This window comes from Neolamprologus multifasciatus, chromosome 11 (assembly GCF_963576455.1).
Source record: "Neolamprologus multifasciatus chromosome 11, fNeoMul1.2, whole genome shotgun sequence".
In the NCBI taxonomy this organism is placed as follows: domain Eukaryota; kingdom Metazoa; phylum Chordata; class Actinopteri; order Cichliformes; family Cichlidae; genus Neolamprologus; species Neolamprologus multifasciatus.
The window spans coordinates 6,966,837-6,984,390 of record NC_140449.1 but is presented as its reverse complement, the minus strand read 5'-3'; the positions used below and the strand labels follow the sequence as shown (position 1 = coordinate 6,984,390).

General features: G+C 42.1%; 2 protein-coding genes across 13 annotated transcripts in view; both read left to right on the top strand.

The window, feature by feature from the left end:
- ubr5 (ubiquitin protein ligase E3 component n-recognin 5) overlaps positions 1-6,134 on the top strand; it is a 30,811-nt gene extending 24,677 nt beyond the window's left edge. For 6 of the 11 annotated variants that reach the window (XM_085176249.1, XM_085176241.1, XM_085176238.1 and 3 more), the window contains 17 exons: positions 49-122; positions 237-409; positions 691-840; positions 1,169-1,386; positions 1,683-1,803; positions 2,073-2,445; positions 2,614-2,701; positions 2,781-2,925; positions 3,221-3,351; positions 3,519-3,579; positions 3,787-3,968; positions 4,097-4,181; positions 4,278-4,433; positions 4,636-4,749; positions 4,852-4,996; positions 5,103-5,188; positions 5,373-6,134. In XM_085176249.1, coding sequence (XP_085032375.1) covers positions 49-122; positions 237-409; positions 691-840; positions 1,169-1,386; positions 1,683-1,803; positions 2,073-2,445; positions 2,614-2,701; positions 2,781-2,925; positions 3,221-3,351; positions 3,519-3,579; positions 3,787-3,968; positions 4,097-4,181; positions 4,278-4,433; positions 4,636-4,749; positions 4,852-4,996; positions 5,103-5,188; positions 5,373-5,585 — 2,515 coding nt within the window. In that variant the 3' untranslated portion in view covers positions 5,586-6,134. The remainder of the gene's footprint in view (positions 1-48; positions 123-236; positions 410-690; positions 841-1,168; positions 1,387-1,682; positions 1,804-2,072; positions 2,446-2,613; positions 2,702-2,780; positions 2,926-3,220; positions 3,352-3,518; positions 3,580-3,786; positions 3,969-4,096; positions 4,182-4,277; positions 4,434-4,635; positions 4,750-4,851; positions 4,997-5,102; positions 5,189-5,372) is intronic. The other 5 variants (XM_085176245.1, XM_085176247.1, XM_085176242.1 and 2 more) reach the window with 4 other exon arrangements.
- A 2,121-nt stretch (positions 6,135-8,255) lies between these two features.
- Positions 8,256-16,754, top strand: LOC146507706 (protein LYRIC-like). 2 transcript variants are annotated; one of them, XM_085176252.1, is made up of 13 exons: positions 8,256-8,905; positions 9,129-9,248; positions 9,878-9,959; positions 10,307-10,480; positions 10,716-10,766; positions 10,902-11,039; positions 13,425-13,508; positions 13,609-13,677; positions 13,797-13,942; positions 14,417-14,533; positions 14,658-14,760; positions 14,881-15,000; positions 15,745-16,754. In XM_085176252.1, the coding sequence occupies exons 1-13, from the start codon at positions 8,576-8,578 to the stop codon at positions 15,807-15,809; spliced, it is 1,599 nt and encodes a 532-aa protein (XP_085032378.1). In that variant the 5' UTR covers positions 8,256-8,575; the 3' UTR covers positions 15,810-16,754. The 2 variants fall into 2 exon arrangements, with proteins under 2 accessions (XP_085032378.1, XP_085032377.1); XM_085176251.1 differs by having other exon boundaries at positions 8,257-8,905; positions 14,658-14,756; positions 14,874-15,000.
- Positions 16,755-17,554: the final 800 nt, after the last annotated feature.

Below are 17,554 nucleotides of genomic sequence, written 5' to 3'. Positions count from 1 at the left end.
AAATGTGAGTCTAACACGATGTTTATCCTCCGTAACTTTTACTTGTAGGAATCGAGAGATTTTGGAGCTTGGGTTGGACAATGAAGATTCTGAGCATGAGAATGATGAGGACACCAATCAGAGTAAGGCAAAAAAATAAAACGACTAAATGACAACTAAACTATAGTCAGTCCATAATAAATATCAAAGAACTACATAGTTGTTTTAAGATCTGCTGTGTTTCTTTTTCACTTCAGGTTCAACACTGCAGGACAAGGATGAGGACACAGTTCCAGCTGAGACGGGTCAGAACCACCCCTTCTTCCGTCGCTCTGACTCGATGACTTTCCTGGGGTGCATCCCACCAAATCCCTTCGATGTTCCTCTGGCTGAGGCCATCCCTCTGGCAGACCAGCCCCACCTCCTGCAGGTCAGATTTGCTGCTGATGTTCAACATTCCCCAACCTCCTTACGTGTCATTCTAAGTATTTTCTATGAGTCATCTCAGCTTTGTGGCATTGCATTCATCTTGTTTTCTGTGCGAACTCCTTCAAGTAACACTACATGCCAGAGATATTTGGCAGCAAAGAAAATGACAGCACTATTTAGAGAATGTAAAACACTTGAACGGTTACATTTAGCTGTCTTTACATTATAGAATGGCAAGTCAGCCTTTGTGATTTTAACTACATTTTGCTTCTTCTTCAACAGCCCAATGCCAGAAAGGAAGATCTGTTTGGTCGTCCCTCTCAGGGCCTGTACTCTTCCTCTTACATGGCAACCAAAGGCCTGGCTGAGGCAACCATGGACAGGAACTGCCTGGAGGTAAACATGGGCTCCTCTCTACCCTCCCCCTCTCAGGTATACCACTCCTCTACACCGTGCTATCACGCTGGTAGTTGTGTTCTAATATCCATGCATAACAAATCTCCCTGAAATAATAAAGTACTGCAGCATTTTCCCAGTTAAAATAACTTGACTATTAAGGATTCATTATCTCTTCGTGCTATTTGATTTATGAAAGGACAGGTAGGTTGGGTCGTGTTCTTGTGTTCATACGAGTGTGGATATTGGAGCACAGTTTGTATTCAGTGTCCCATTTCCATTCTGTTGTGGCCACACTGCCATCATCTTTAGAAGTTCACTTGTTCACATTACTAAACGACACTTCTGACTCCTGCTCAAACAGATCCTGCCCACTAAGATGTCTTACTCAGCTAACCTGAAGAATGTGATGAGCATGGAGACAGGCCAGCGGAGCACCGAGAACCAGTCGCTGGCAGAGCAGGAGCTGGAGGCTTCCAAACCTGGCCCATCACCCCACGACCTTGCTGCCCAGCTAAAGAGCAGCCTGCTTGCTGAGATTGGCCTCACTGAGAGTGATGGCCCTCCTCTCCCATCGTTCAGGTAACCAGTCATTGCATTTAGTGGGGCTGATTTTTGCAGCGAGGACTGACCTTGATCTCAGCAGCTTGATATGAAATGGTGTCACCTATAGATGTTTGTCGTCCCATTAATTAAGCCTCTGTGCTTGCATTAATTAGAACCTTCATTATTAGCACATGTAACACCTTCCTGTTTCCTGAATGGTTGCTGTGAAAACTGTCTGTTGCTCTCAAACACAGAAAATGTAATTATAGATAAAGAGTTTATGAAGATGAGGATAAAAGTTTAAAATAGTGTTTATTGTGTCCTCTGTCCAGACCTCACTGCAGTTTTATGGGGATGATGATCTCACACGACATGCTGCTGGGCCGCTGGCGCCTCTCACTGGAGCTTTTTGGTCGTGTCTTCATGGAGGATGTTGGAGCTGAGCCTGGATCGGTAAAAAAATATTTTATTTTTTTTAACGTGCCTTCAACATATACTTCAATACTTAAATGGAGCTCGTCCTTGTACGTTTTTGTACTTGATGGCTCCTTAAATGAAATGCTGCTCAGAGTAAAATCAGCTTGTGTGAGGCGATGAGCCATGAATAACCAGAATGAATCATACAGACTTTGAAATTAAAACACCCCTCTGCTACTATAGCATATGAAACTTAATGTAGCTTTAACTGACCGTGTTGTCGTTCCCTCGTTGTTTTGAACCAGATCCTCACAGAGCTTGGCGGCTTTGAGGTGAAGGAATCCAAGTTCCGTCGAGAGATGGAGAAGTTGAGGAACCTGCAGTCCCGTGACCTGGCGCTGGAAGTGGACCGTGATCGAGACCAGCTAATACAACAGACTATGCGTCAGCTTAACACACACTTTGGCAGGCGTTGTACTACCACACCCATGGCGGTACACCGGGTGAAAGTGACTTTCAAAGATGAGCCTGGAGAGGGCAGTGGCGTGGCCCGCAGCTTCTACACGGCCATCGCTCTGGCCCTCCTTTCCAATGAAAAGCTGCCCAACCTGGACTGTGTTCAGAGCGTCAGCAAGGGCATGCAGGCCAGCAGTACGTGTCATCACGATTACAATTCAAGTATGACAATACATAGAAACTACTGCATACTGCATATTATGACATTTGTGTTCATTATTACAATAAATGTTTGCTTTTTGTTTTTGTGATGATGGAAGAAATCATTAAAGTAGCAACAACGTAAGATACTTGACAAATGAACTTGCCCTGGTCGATTTGTTTGTGCAGATCTAATGCAGCGTCTCAGGAACAGAGACCGGGAGAGGGAGAGGAGAAGTGGTGGGCTTCGAGCAGGATCTCGGAGAGACCGAGACAGGTAAACTCTATTTGGTAGCCTATATGACCTTTCTTTATATTTAGCAAAAATGTCTGCTAACCTGTTTGTATGTTAACAGAGACTCTAGGAGGCAGCTGTCCATAGACACCAGGCCTTTCAGGCCGTCATCAGAAGGAAACCCCAGTGATGAGCCTGACCCTCTGCCTGCACACAGACAAGCCCTGGGTGAAAGGCTCTATCCACGAGTCCATGCAATGCAGCCGGTAATAAACCATCAGCATATCTGTTTGTTTTCTTTCATTAAGACAGGGTAACATTTCTGATAACTAATGATCAGTTTTGAGGTTCTGTTTACAAGTTTACACACCAAGAGATGGAATCCCACACATTTTAGACAACCACACTTCCTCCATCACTTCAGTGTTTAGTGTTTAAATTCTTTTTAGGTACAATAGTTGCAATGTGTTGAACTTGAGTGATCCATAATGTTTTGCTTCCTTGTCTGCATTTATAATTTTTCCTTAATCATACTGAGGGGACTTGTGTTTGTGTCTTTAGGCTTTCGCCAGTAAAATCACCGGCATGTTGCTGGAGCTGTCTCCTGCCCAGCTGTTGCTGCTGCTTGCTAGCGAGGATTCTTTGAGAGCCAGAGTAGAAGAGGCCATGGAGCTACTCATTGCACATGGAAGGTAAGACAAATCACCAACACCACGGGTGCCTCTGGCAATAAAGTGCTCATTTAGCTGACAAAAAAAGTACCTGTTAATGAATATACATCTATTAAGAACAGTATTTTTTTCATATTCATACTCGGTGCCATTTAGCAAACTAACTATATTCTGTTTATCTTTCCCAGGGAAAATGGAGCTGACAGTATCCTGGACCTCGGTCTCCCAGAGGCTCCAGAGAAATCACAAGTGAACAAAATATATAACCTGTTTCCATTATTTGTTAACTAGTTTCTTGTTTTCTAAAAATGTTTTAGCCATATTTTAGCAAAGTGTGCTAAACCACGACACACTAAAATGACTTTGACACTTAACAGAAACACTTACACAACACAGATCATCCTAATACTAAGTTGCTATAAACACTGCCCCCCTCCTCTGTTCAATCATTTTTAGCAGCAGGAGAACCGCAAACGTCATGGTTCAACACGCAGTGTGGTTGACATGGAGCTGGACGACCCAGATGACGGTGACGACAACGCTCCTCTCTTCTACCAGCCTGGCAAACGAGGCTTCTACTCCCCTAGACCTGGCAAAAATACAGAGGCCAGACTCAACTGCTTCCGTAATATTGGAAGGTAATAATAAAAAAATCAAAGATTTACATGATGTTTGGTTGGATAAAAATGAAATTCAAGAAGGAAAATGTTTTGTGAAATCAGCTGTGTCCTTAGCAGAGTATGAAACAGTGTATTTCTCTGTGCAGAATACTGGGCTTATGTCTGCTGCAGAATGAACTCTGTCCAATCACACTGAACAGACATGTCATCAAGGTGCTGCTTGGTAGGAAGGTAAGTAGAAAATATGCCTTTTAAAAAAAAAAATGCACCTGCTGCATAATGTTTGGTTCTTAAATAATTCAATTGCTAATTATTCTTTTACTGCAGGTGAACTGGCATGACTTTGCGTTCTTTGACCCGGTTATGTATGAGAGCCTGCGGCAGCTGATCCGCCATTCACAGGCTGGTGAAGCCGAAGCAGTGTTTGCTGCCATGGATTTGGCTTTCGCCATTGATCTCTGCAAAGAGGAAGGAGCTGGACAGGTAATGGACTTTGCTAAGTGTCAAACTTGAGCAGTATCAGATGTCACTTGTCCTGTTAAGATGGAAAAATAGCGCTGGCAAATGTGTATGTGATGCAAGGTGAAAAACGCGGCAACACATCTGAAAATTCTCTTCAAGTTAAATTAACTAATGTACAGGTGGTGACTTAAGTGAAGCTTATATCTCATTCTGCCTTGTTCAGGTTGAGCTCCTGTCTGGAGGGGTCAACATGCCAGTAACTCCCCTCAATGTTTACGAATATGTGAGGAGGTACGCAGAGCACAGAATGCTGGTGGTTGCTGAGCAGCCGCTTCATGTAAGTATAAACGGCAATTTTACTGAACCTTAAATTGTGTGAATGCAGATCAATGCTTTGTCATTTATCAAAATGTGTATTCACACCGGCTGTCTTTCATAGGCAATGAGGAAGGGCTTGCTCGATGTACTGCCCAAGAACGCCTTAGAGGACTTGACAGCTGAAGACTTCAGGCTGCTGGTCAACGGCTGTGGAGAAGTCAATGTCCAGATGCTTATTAGCTTCACCTCCTTCAACGATGAGTCTGGTATGTTGATCTGTCTACATCGCTTTATGTCCATCTTAATCAGTAAAGAATTTACTATTGTACATTTGACTGTCATATACTGACTCAAGACTTCTTCATTCAACAGGGGAAAATGCAGACAAACTTCTCCAGTTTAAACGCTGGTTTTGGTCCATAGTGGAGAAGATGAGCATGACTGAGAGACAAGATCTGGTAAGTCTGCTCCCATCATAATTAGGAATTCTTTCTTTTTCCATACCTTGGCTGTGGGTATCTGCTGATACAGGGTTCTGATCAGACACCAGTCTTGAATTAAAAAGCCTCGGTGTACAAGTACTTGGTTTCTTGGTCTGTATATCAGACACGGGATTTAAAAAGTTGTTTGCGTACTCCTCAGGTGTACTTCTGGACCTCCAGCCCATCTTTGCCAGCCAGCGAGGAGGGCTTCCAGCCGATGCCTTCCATCACGATCCGGCCTCCAGACGACCAGCACCTCCCCACAGCCAACACCTGCATCTCCCGTCTCTACGTGCCACTCTACTCTTCAAAACAGATACTCAAACAGAAACTCCTGCTAGCCATTAAGACCAAGAATTTTGGTTTTGTGTAGAAGTTCAACAAAGAAGAGTTTAAAAAAGGAAAAGAAGAAAAACATGTTTACTGTTGTGTAATATTTACCTAGCTCCATTTTTGTAGATTTATTTTTTGTCTAAACAATTTTATGAAATTCGACATACTGTCGCCATCTCCCCGGGCGGTAATATGTTTGTGTTGTGAACACAAACAGCTTGTTATTTTTATTTCAGTTTTTATTGTTTATTTTTCTTTTCTGTTAATGAAGAAGAGGTATACGGTCCAGAACATTCCTGCATTGGCACTGTAAAATGTAAAGCCCACAGCTCTGCTCTATTGGCTTAAACCTTTGCTTCCCAGGAATTTGGCTTGACAGAAAAGCTGTCTGCCGAAAACCCAGCCAAAGATGACAGCAGTAGAAATATTTAAGACACACTGTGACTATAAGTTTTTTTTGTTTTGTTTTGTTCTTTTCCTTCCCTAGAAACGTACTATCACTGACAGTTCACTGCTGCCTTTGTGGAAAGTCATTTTTTCTTGTACAGGGGGAGTAGGGAATTTCAAAATAAACTTGGATGCAAATACATTGTCATTGTTTGTGTGTGGTCACTAGTTATGCTACTACTTATTTCAATAGACTACCAGGTAATACATTTTATTATTAGTAGTTAATAGATTGATAAGCTTACAAACCAAGGGGTGTACACAATAAGTATAGGAATATAAAGAGTAAATAACACCAGCAAAAAATCTAATGTTCCAGTAATGATACTTCCATACTAATCCACATGCCAGTAAACCTCTCCCAAAAAAGAATGTATAATGCAGTGTTGTAAAAACACAAGAAAATTTACCGTATGCGTTATAATGTTGAATTATTGAACTTAGCATGCTCTTCTCAGGGCTTTGACCTGAGAAGAGCAAACACAAAGTGTCAAAGTTTAAAAAAGTGCATATTCCGGAAGTGTCCAACTCCAGGCCTCAAAGGCTGCTGTCCTGTAGGTTATAGACGTGTCCTGGGTCCAACACAGCTGAATTACCGGCTAAATTACCTCCTCAACATGTCTCAAAGTTCTCCAGAGGCCTGATAATGAACTAATCGTTTGATTCGGGTGTGTTGACCCAGGGTGAGATCTAAAACCTACAGGACACCTGCCCTTGAGGCCTGGAATTCCCCACCTGTGGATTCAAAAATATATACAGAAAAATCGTACAAAATCCTTGTAGTGTTCTTCCTTTTTCTTAGAATACGTTCCTGTCCAGCTCAAAGACTGTGACGGTAGGAATGAATAGAACAGAATTCAACTTTATTTTCATTGCACATGTCACAAGTTCAAGGCAACAAAATGCAGTTTGCATCCATCCAGAAAGTGCTTGGAAGACAAGCTTGTAAGACAACAGGAGGGATAAAGGATATATTCACTTGCAAAAATGTCATTAAAAAGGAATGTGCAGTTATCTACAACACAATAACATACTCCAGTTCAACCAGGCAGTGAGTCTGAATGTGAGCGACTTCAGGTTCAGGTGCAGCTAATCCAACTACTTACCCTCCAGTCAGCTCCTGTGGGACAAAAACCAAAAACACTTCCTCAGTCACTGGTTTTACTTGGCCTCTTTACCATCAGGTGGATGAATCTGCTCTTGGCCTCTGTGAACTCATTTGTTGGAGTCAGCAGTGGAGCTCTCAATCTCAACCACTATGTATTTGTCCAGCTGCACAGAGCTGCAGAATGGTGTGTATATACCTGTAATACATACCAGTTATATATACATATAATTCATCATCATTCCAGCAAGTTTTACATTTGATGCAATATGTTTATATAGGTTCTCAGTTATCCAGGTCATGGTAGTCTAAGGGGCTGGACTTCTTTAATTTTCTTGAAGAAATTTCACCTGTCATCCGAAAAGCTTCGGTTCTGAAACCAAATAGTGGAGTCACTTGGCTCATGTGAAAAAAAATGTGCGGGTCATTATCATGAAAAGGCGACCTTGCGTCGCCTTATCATGTGACCTATTGAGATCACCTGATGCAAGATGTGAGTGGGGGTTGAGGCACCTGGGAACGGACCTCAAAACTGCATTGTAGGTGGCAGGCAGTTGATGTGCTAGCTAAGGCACCCCCCTCTGTTCAAAGATAAAAACTTTAAACAAAGGTTAACTTATTTTTGTTTAACATTTTTCCTCTATTACTTTGTTGTTGTTGTTTTTTTTCATTAAAATTTTTTGTCCTTTTGATAACCTTTGTGCAGGGGGGTGGGGCAGGTCTGTGTTAAAGGCGTACTGGAAACATTTTTGAATCAAGAATTTTGACCAATCAGCATGGAGAAAGTTGTAGCCCTGCCTATTTCAACGGACCTGCAATAACCCATTTTTTAAAATTTCTTCCAATGATTTTATGTGCGGAAAAAAATAAAAATAAAAAACTCGTGAGCTGTTAATTTGACCAGAGACTTTTAGATATCAACATCAGGATCTGTCATTTGTAGGACCAAGGCAACGAAAATATGATACAAAAGTGTATGGAAATAATACACCATGCGCACAGTACGTGTGTGCAAATCTGTACTTGAAATAAAAAAAACTATCAAAACAATTCAAGTTCAAAATGTATTTTTTGATAAATAATCTAAGACGGTTATAACACGTAGCTGTAATTCACAACCCGGAAACTCAGGTTTACGACTGTCGTGAAGGCAGCGTGTCTCTCTTCCAGTCAGAACGGAGCCATATGAGGTGAACCTGCTTTACTCGCGCTCACACTGGACTCATTGTGGTGGTCAGCTAACGGTAGCAAATTATCTTATGATGATATCAGTTAGCTGAATTTGTTTAGCCACCGCAGCGCTTACAACATTTCGCTAGCTTGCTTGGCTGATCGGCTTGGCTGATGTTGCTGGCGGATGAATTCGTTGTTTTTCATAATGTCGAAATCGTTCCGTTATTTTTAGCTAGCACTGCATGCTAGCGCAGCTAATAGTGGTAAGCAAAGCGTGACTAATCGGTCTATTAGAAACCGGAGGAATGGAGCAGTGGCAGGACGCGGCCTCTCGGCAGGTCAGCCTGCTTACTGATCGTGTGAATGAACTGTTGTCCAGAGGTCTGGAGCTACTGCGCTCCGAACTCGGCGTGGATTTGGGGCTGAAGCCGGAGCTCATTCCGCCATGGATGATCCTTTTGCTGGCAGGTACTGGGCTGCTGCTGATGGTCGCTCTGTGGGCCTCAGTCTGTCGGGGTCTTTTCAAGAAGCGCCCTGTTATGAGCCATGCGGACGACGGAATTGAACTGAAGCGAACTGTCGGTAAACCTGTCAAATCCGAGGAACCGAAGAAGAAGAAGAAGAAGGCGGAAAAGGCACGTAAAATGAAGTCTGTTTTATTTCCAGCTTTTCCCTATACTGCTAGCAGGGCTAGCTGTCAGGCTAACGCCACGGTGACAACTAAATCTCATGTCATGGCTAAAACAAGCTTCAGGCTAGTGTTCTGTCCGGCTATGCCGTTAATGGTTGGCGTTTTATGCATAAGTAACAACGGTATAACTTGTAATGACACTCATAATTTTTAAATGACCTTTCCAGAAATCTCAGCCAAACGGGAGAGCTATCGCTGAGCCACAGGAAGAAGCCGTAGCGTCGGAAGAGATAGTGCCACATCACCAACCGCCCCCACCAGAAGTCAAGCCGGAGAAGGTTGCTGAGGTAATTTAAAATCGTGCCAGAATCACACTCTGTTAGGACTCAAACCAATTAATTTTTCTATTTTAATTTATCTACGATATTGCTTGTCTTTTGTAGCATTTCCTATCATTCGCGTTACTACTTTGACGTCTTCACTGAATGTAGTCAAGGAAGAAAAAAAAAAAAAAGAACATTTTCGCCCTTTCACTCTTCAATGACGCAACCGGCCACCGGTGTTGGGTTACAGTCTTCAGCTGTCATATGCAGCACAAATGCAGAGATGTCCGCTTATCACAGCACATAGTGTCATCTTATAAAGACCACAATATAAGAGTATTGGTGACCCGGAAGGTTCTGCAGTCAGACATGGAATCACGCAGGAGATACAGTAGTGCTCACGAAAAGTACATGTAGAAGATTTAGGTACAGTGGGATGTAGTTTCACTTATAAATAGACGAGGCCTGAGCCTGCTGTGCAGCATGGTTCATTCAGCATGTGGTCGTGTTCCCCCTCCTTAATAAATCATATGTTCTGCATACTATCTACATCTTTCTGATTCTGTAAACTGTCATATAACCTTGTGTGTTTATGTCTTTGTCAAATATACTGGCTTTTGTTTGCAACTTTATGTCCGCTCTTGGTTTTCCAGGCGAAGAAGTCAAAGAAAAAGGCCAAACAGGCTGTGAAGGAGACCAAGACAGTGACTACAGATGGCAAAGAACCAGAAGAAGGTAAAATGTTCTGAGTCCTGTCATCATTTAGCTGTTTTCAAAGTGATACTCTAGTATTATCTGTGGTATTTGACTGTTTTAGTTTGTTTAGCTTACCTCATAAGGAAGACATACCCAGTGACCTGACCAATGAACCACAAAGGGAATAATTAACAGCGTGGGTTTAGTTACATGCAATCGGTGCCTTAGTAAAATTCACTTAGCCTGAAGTCTATATCCAGTCCTTCACCCTGCTTAATCTGTACCATTTTTTTTTTTCCCCTCACTAATCCTGTAATGAACTCCTGCAATGAACTCCTGCAGTATTTTGTGACAAATTCTACCCTGAACTTAGTGCTACTTTTCAGGCACATGGGAAACCAAGGTCAGCAACAAGGAGAAACGGGAGCAGCGCAAGAAGGATAAGAGTTCCAGCGATGGCTCAGCCAGCCCCGGTGGAGGGGGAACACCTGTGAGTGTTCCCACAGAGCAGCCCAAGGCCTCCACAGCCCCTGCACCTACCAACCAGAAGAAGAAAAAAGGTGGTTTTTTAAGTGTCCTTTCTGCATTTGAAAAGTTCTTTTTAAAGAACTTCACCCAAGATCCTGTAGACAGTTGCACAAATGTTGTTTCTGTATACATTGTTGTTGCCTTTCGTTGGTCTCTCGTGGCCAAAACAGTCTATGAATACAGGCATTATGGGAATTTGAGTCTCGAGTGAGCTTTCTAAGAATTGTTTTTGCAGTGTTTTTTCTTGACCTTGCTCTTTATTCTCAGGAGAATCCACAAAAGTGAAGCCTGAGAAGGTGGAGGCTGTTGTCTCTAAAGGTAATTATCAGTATGAAATTGAGAAAGACAACACACATTGATATTAGTACGTACTAGAAGTAAATTACAGCAAAGTCTGGGTTGATGTGCCGCTAGCCTGTCAAGTGGAATCAAATGTTTCTCTCTTGGTATTAGTTAACAGCAACAATGCGGTGGAGGTGTCCTCTGCTGTACCTGATGTGCCGGTAAAGATTCCTGCTCAAACTGTTGCTCCCAAGACTGCCTCCTGTACCACCAGCAGGGAACCACCACTGTGGAAGACGGGGATCGATGGTACTTCTAAACTCTTCATTGTTGATCTTGACTTCTGTTAAGCATAGTGCTTTAAAATAATTATTACTTATTATTATTATTATTATTATTATTATTATTATTATTATTATTATTATTATTATTATTATTAATTATTAACTGGCTCGTTTAAAAAGTCACCCATCTACAAAATATCCCTCATGGTGTATTCAGATCAAAAACAAAGCAAAGTTTTCACATGGTGCAGGTGCATACAAAGCAGATGCAAAGACAAGTGTGAAAACATTTCATCTTTAGCAAACGATCTATAAATCGTTGAGTTTGAGACAGAATAATGAAAGTGTAGGGCTTAGAGAAAAGGCTGGGAATTTGTAAAACTTCTTGTAAGTTCTGAAGATGGTGTTTGAACCTGATTCCAGTCTACTCTTTCCCCTTTTGGCTCCTGCTATATTGGGTTTCCAAAAAACAATTAATTCTTCATTATTGTCCTGAACACATCTTTAGATTTGTTGTTTGGGAGGAAAAAAAAACTATAAGTGTAATAGAGCTTCATATTAAAAATGGCTTACTGAATATTAACTCACCATCAGTACCAATGGTACCAACTAGTCTGTTAGGGCACATTAGTCCTCATTCATAAAGTGCTTTACAAATCAGAACATTACAACTACCAGGTGGATTTTTCCCATTTGAGTGTAGCTGGTCAAACAACACAGAGCCACTTACTGCTAAAGAGACAGAGTGAAAGTGGACAATATATCCTTGGTTTCGTAACATAAAACTCATTGTTGCTGCTAGGGATGGGTATCGTTTAGGTTTTATCCGATACCGGTGCCAAACCGGTACTTTTGAAATGGTGCCGGTGCTCGAACCAGTGCTTAAAGAATGGAGAACACAAAATTGGTCCAAAAACCTCTCATGTTCAGCTGTTTTTTTTTTTGTAAAAAGATAACAATGTTAGCCTTTTCTGCAGCTATAGGGCATATATGGTATCACTCTTGGCTGGAAGCAATGCTTAAACAATGGAAAAACACAAACTTTATCCAAAAACCTCTCATGTTTAACTGTTTTCCACTTTTTCTTTGGCCATTTTAGCCTTTTAGGTCAGGGTGAAGGGAGTATCTGCCATCAAACAAGAAGACAGCCGCATGTAACTACGACTGTGTTTGCTAGTTCACCTTACATGCATTAATGTAATAACGTGGTTAGCCTACTCAACGTAAATTATACACGAACAACATTAAGCTACTCACGCAGAGAAGAACGGCTGCTGCTGCCATCATCATCCGTCATCATTTCTGCTACACTGGCAGGGCTAGGGGCCAGGACTCTCCTCTTCGGGTTTTTGGGGGATGTTGCTAACTCCGGGTCCGATAACAGGCACCACACCCGCAGTAGATGTGCTCGGTGTGAGGTCTCGCAGCAAGCTATCAAATGCGGCGCATTTTTTGGCTTTTAAAAAAAATGCTATGCGTCGCCAGGTGTTTCATCGGATTTGAGGTGTTACCTCCTTTGACAGTATCACAGTATCAGCTTAAAGCACTTGTTGCAGGCTGCTGAGTTTGCATATTTTGCTGTGAAGTACAGCCAGACTTTTGACCGCTTTGCCTTGGGCATTTTTAATCTGTAGCTCTGCTCTAAAAGAACGTACGTACCTGGACCCGCCTACTATCCTCAGAAACGTAAAATGATTGGCTAGAATTCAAAGTGTATCACATCTCAGGAAAAAAAAGCACCGAAATGTGCGCTGCTTTTCGGTCTGGTTACTACCGTTTATGTCAGAACCGGATACCGGTACCCATCCCTAGTTGCTGCCAGGGAAAGCACAAAATTGAACCCAGTCCTTATTTTCCCCTGAGTTATCGATTTTGTCACTAGTTAGCCAACATAAGCTAATGTAGGTCTATTGGCAACAACATGACATCACGTTCTGTACTAACAGAAGATAGTGCTATACATGTTTTTAAAAATTTACGCACAGACAGCGTTACATCTGTTTTTGATAGGTTTTTGTCAAAAGTTTGACAGTAAAACTCTCTTGAATTATTTTTTTTATTACTTTAAATATACAGCTGCTAAAAAAAGGCCCCATTCAAACAATTTAGAACAGTGGTTCTTAACCTGGGTTCGATCGAACCCTAGGGGTTCGGTGAATCGGTCTCAGGGGTTCGGCAGAGCCTCCACCGTGACATGCACGGCTCATTTTGTGCACCAATAAAAAACATCTATGTCTTGACCTTGAAAAAAATCACATTTTATTTTTCACCAAAGAGGGGTTCAGTGAATGCGCATATGAAACTGGTGGGGTTTGGTACCGCCAACAAGGTTAAGAACCACTGATTTTGAATCCCCAAGGTCAATGTTTTGAACAGTGATGACACAACTTCTGTGAAATGTGTCTTTCAGAGGCGTGGACTGTGAATAAAAGGGGAATGCCAACAACCCAGGTAAATCTGATGTCTTTACCGAGTCTGGGAATTGGTACTGCTGGTAAGTATACACTGCAGCGAAACTGAGTCCTGCCACTAGATGGCACTGTTTGTCTTGCCCAGATTTGGTTGTATTAACGTGGTAATTGTTGTCTCTGTAGAGCCCAAGCCTGTGAACGACCTGCCGTGGATCAGTCAGCCCAGACTAGATGATGAGTGGTCTGGACTCAGTAAGTGCCATTTACTGGTTTTCTTTCACCGCACTGTTTAATTTTGATGTTGCTTGATGTCATCTCTGTTGTGGTATTCCTTCGTGTTTATGTCTCGTGACGCCCTTTTTGTCTCTCAGACGGTGGTTCTGTGGACACCAGTTCTGACTGGAACGCCCCCTCTGAAGCATGGGGCAACTATGAAGAGCCCACCCTCGAGCCTCCTCCAGCACAGGAGCAGCCCCTCCCTGAGCCAGCCAAGGTTAATCTGTTGATCGGAGTGGCAGTAAGTGTGGCCAAGCTCTGGACAAAAATAAGCATTATAGAAGTTTTAAAAATAACAACCCATTAACTAATGAGTCATCAGGGCTTAGACTCAATGAGCTGTCCTCGTTCTTTCTTTTGACTGTGACCCTGCAGCTCAGTGGCTCAACACAGTAGACTGAATAGACAACATAGTTTATCATATTATGGCGGCTGTATGTGGATGTGTACAGATCATATAGACTTCAAAGGCTTTTCTCATAGCAGACATTTTTCTACAGTATGACAAACACAGGTGTAGTAAATGTTGCGGTGAATAGCAGTTTACTTAAATGTTGATGCGATGACATGTTGTCATGTGCTACTGTGCCTTGCTTCTGCCAACAGACAGTGGAAAAGTAAGGAATTACCAAAGCATTCCCATTTGCTCTAGAATTTCTAATATAGTGTCTGTTCCTGCGTTTTTAAGTCATGTTTTATCCTCATGGGTTCACAGGAGGATGGTGACGATGAGAAGGATAAGGGAGTGACCACTGCTGATGGAGCGGCTAAAACTAAAAAGAAGAAAAAGAAAAAGAAGAAGGCTGCTGAGGAGGGAGGAACAGCTGGTCAGGTAACAGCTTGTGAGCAAATGCAGCGCTGAGTGTAGTAACCTTAAAAGGTGTAAAACAAAGAGTGGTGAGATGTTCATTCTCCTGGATATTTTTTGTCTAAATTCCACTTGTTTGTTGGCTCAGGAGCCGGAGAAGGAAACGGCACCTGCAGCCTCAGTGAAGAAGCAGCCACCTGTTCAGGAGAACGCTGCTGCCGTCCAGCCTGTCAAAGCAGCTGTCGAGGTCAGTGGGCTGACGGGCAAGAGGGAATCAAAGATGATCTTGAAAAACGCGGCTATTCTGTTCTCTTGCAGCTGTTTCTTTTTCGCTCGTAACATGCTGTTTTCCCTTTCCTAACAGGTGAGAGCAGAGCGTCCAGTGAAAGACAACATATCCCAGAAATCCCCTGTCACACAAGTGCCACTGAAGCCAAATGAAGGAGAACCAACTGCCAAGCAGAACAACCTTCCTGCTCCGACACAACAAAGTAAGCGCTAAACACTGTCAGATGTGACACCAGAACCTTGTGCATGCTGGTACTGAGGCATTTGGTGCAGCTAAATATGACGTTCCCAGTTGTCTAGTTGTTAACTCTGATTTACTTGTATTGGAGTATCAGATGCACATAAGCTGCATATTTTGAAGCATTTACAGTTTCAGGTTCTGAGCAGTTTGGCAGCGTGCTATTAATATAAAGCAAACTGAATCTCCTTCACTAACAAATCTGTATCCAAATCCAGATGTGGGTCTTAAAGCTTTTCTCCTGTACTTTTGTCTCAACCTTTTTTTTTTTTTTGTTACTTTTTTATAAAAACAAAAACAAGTAGATCAGTTGCTGAAGTTGGGACAACTATTGTTGTCCAGTGTCTCCAGTAATTATAACATTGAAAAATGAGTACAATCACATTTTCTATAAACTTGTTACTCAAGTATCCGTTCATGTGACAATGCTGAAGTGTGTGTTTCAAGGTTAAGCTTGTTAATAATCTTAGGAAAATTAATCTGCAACAATTTTGATCATTTGCTCTTGATACTGTATGCATTGATCAAGCTCTTTAAATCTGTGCTCAGCTCATTTCTATACCCACGCCATCTTTTTCTGGGAATGATGGGTTAAAATTTTGTCAGTGGAAGTCAAACTCTTTTTCTCACCAGTGAATCAAACAGATGTGGGGTTATCCTCATTGAAAGAGATGTTTAAAGGTGTTCCTACCTTTGTGTGTTTCCACAGAAAAACCTGAGGAGAGCCAAGCGCCCAAACCAGCAAAGAAGAAGAAGGCGAGGAGAGAGACATGAGACAGAGTCCACTCTGCAGGCCTCTGTATGCAAGAGACTTGATACTCTGTTTATGCAACACCTTTGGTGGCAGGAACTCTGAACAAAGATCTTCTCGATGGACTCTACCTTGAAGACGTGTGGAAACCGAAACAACTTTTATACACATCCACGTGTCAGCAGGCGCATCGTTGAAAACTGAAACTAGATGCAGTGCAATCTAATGTAATGCGGTGTTGATGATTTTTAAGTATGCATTTGATACTGATTGTGTCTTCTAATTCCACTGAATCCAATAACTGAAGGAGCTGTATTGTAGTAATTAGACGTGTAGAAAATACTGATCATGTTTAGAAGTGTGTTATCGTGGTGGCTATCGAACGCAGAATTACTGTGTAGAGAATGCAAACGGTTGCATCAGGTTACACGACACTAGGCCTTCGCTTTGCTGTCCTTTTTCTTTTCTTAAATTGCTCTGATGTTTGTAAGCTGTGTTGGTATGGCACCGGTGAAAAGAGCAGGAAGATCAAATGTTTGTGTCAGCGGTTTGGGCTCGACGGCACGTAAACATTTGTGACATGAAATGAGCTGTGAGCATTGTGAGACCATGGAAAAGGGACTCATGAGCCGCACTGTATTTTTATTTTACTTAATTTTTTTTCCATGTGATTTTGAACACTTCATGGACACACTCTCCATCTGGTCTGTCCCCTGTCTGTTGTTGTACTGCAGTGTGTCGAGACAACCGTTTCCTTGCCGTGTTTACTGTCTGTGACTGCTCTTAGGAGCGCAGCCGCGTGGGAGACTCTGATCGTACACGTGTCATGGCAGTGTCATCAACCTCCTCATGATTTTCCACCAGTGAGTGATTCTGAAGTCTTCAGAACCTTTTGTAAAACCTGTTTGTAACAAAAGAAAAGCTTAAGCCATATGTAAAAAGACTAAATAAAGGCCAGTTTTTCTACATTTGGGCTTCTTCATAGGAAAGTGTGGCTTGTCCTGTCACTCTGAGAAAGCAGTGTTACTGCTGCTGAGCTGCCAGGTTGATGCCTCATGCCTGCAAGCTCACCTTTAGAAGGTTCACTTTATGTGGAAGTGGGAAAATAAAAGTGGACTTGCAAGGATCAAAAGTAGCCAAGTTTCTCCTTAATGCATAAGGCAATGGTGCTTTTTAAAGACGCGACCAGTAACTTCCAGATTAAAGTACTTATTTTAATCCCCGGCTGTATAACTTTCTGGAAATGACGGGTTACATCATCGGATTTGATCCGATCTAATCTGTCACACGCTCCAGTGTTTATCATCCTCAGGACGAGTAAATGAGTCCTTCTGCAGCGGATCGGCAAAGCTGATCAGACTATAACCGGAAGCATCGGGATCTTTTTTTTTTCTTTCTTCAAAATAGTAGCATGCTCAAGTTGTCATTCGGATAGTGTGCAGAAAAGAGGAGGAAAAAATTTTAAATGACTGATTTCACAAGCACACATTAGCCTGCCATTTGATGACTTTGACAAATTGAATTTGGTCTGCTTGATTTGATTACTCATCAAACTAATCTTACTAATCTGGAACTATTTATTTGCTCCGTATGTCATCGCTATCATTACAAAATGTACATCAAATCACATCCATGTTAAAATATGTGACACACATATTGGGCGGGACAGAGTTTGTCTTCCTTTAAAATAATGTAAATGTCTCACACTGGCTTAACGCAGTGAAGAACAATGAATTGAAATTACTAAATCGGTAGATTAAGGAAAATA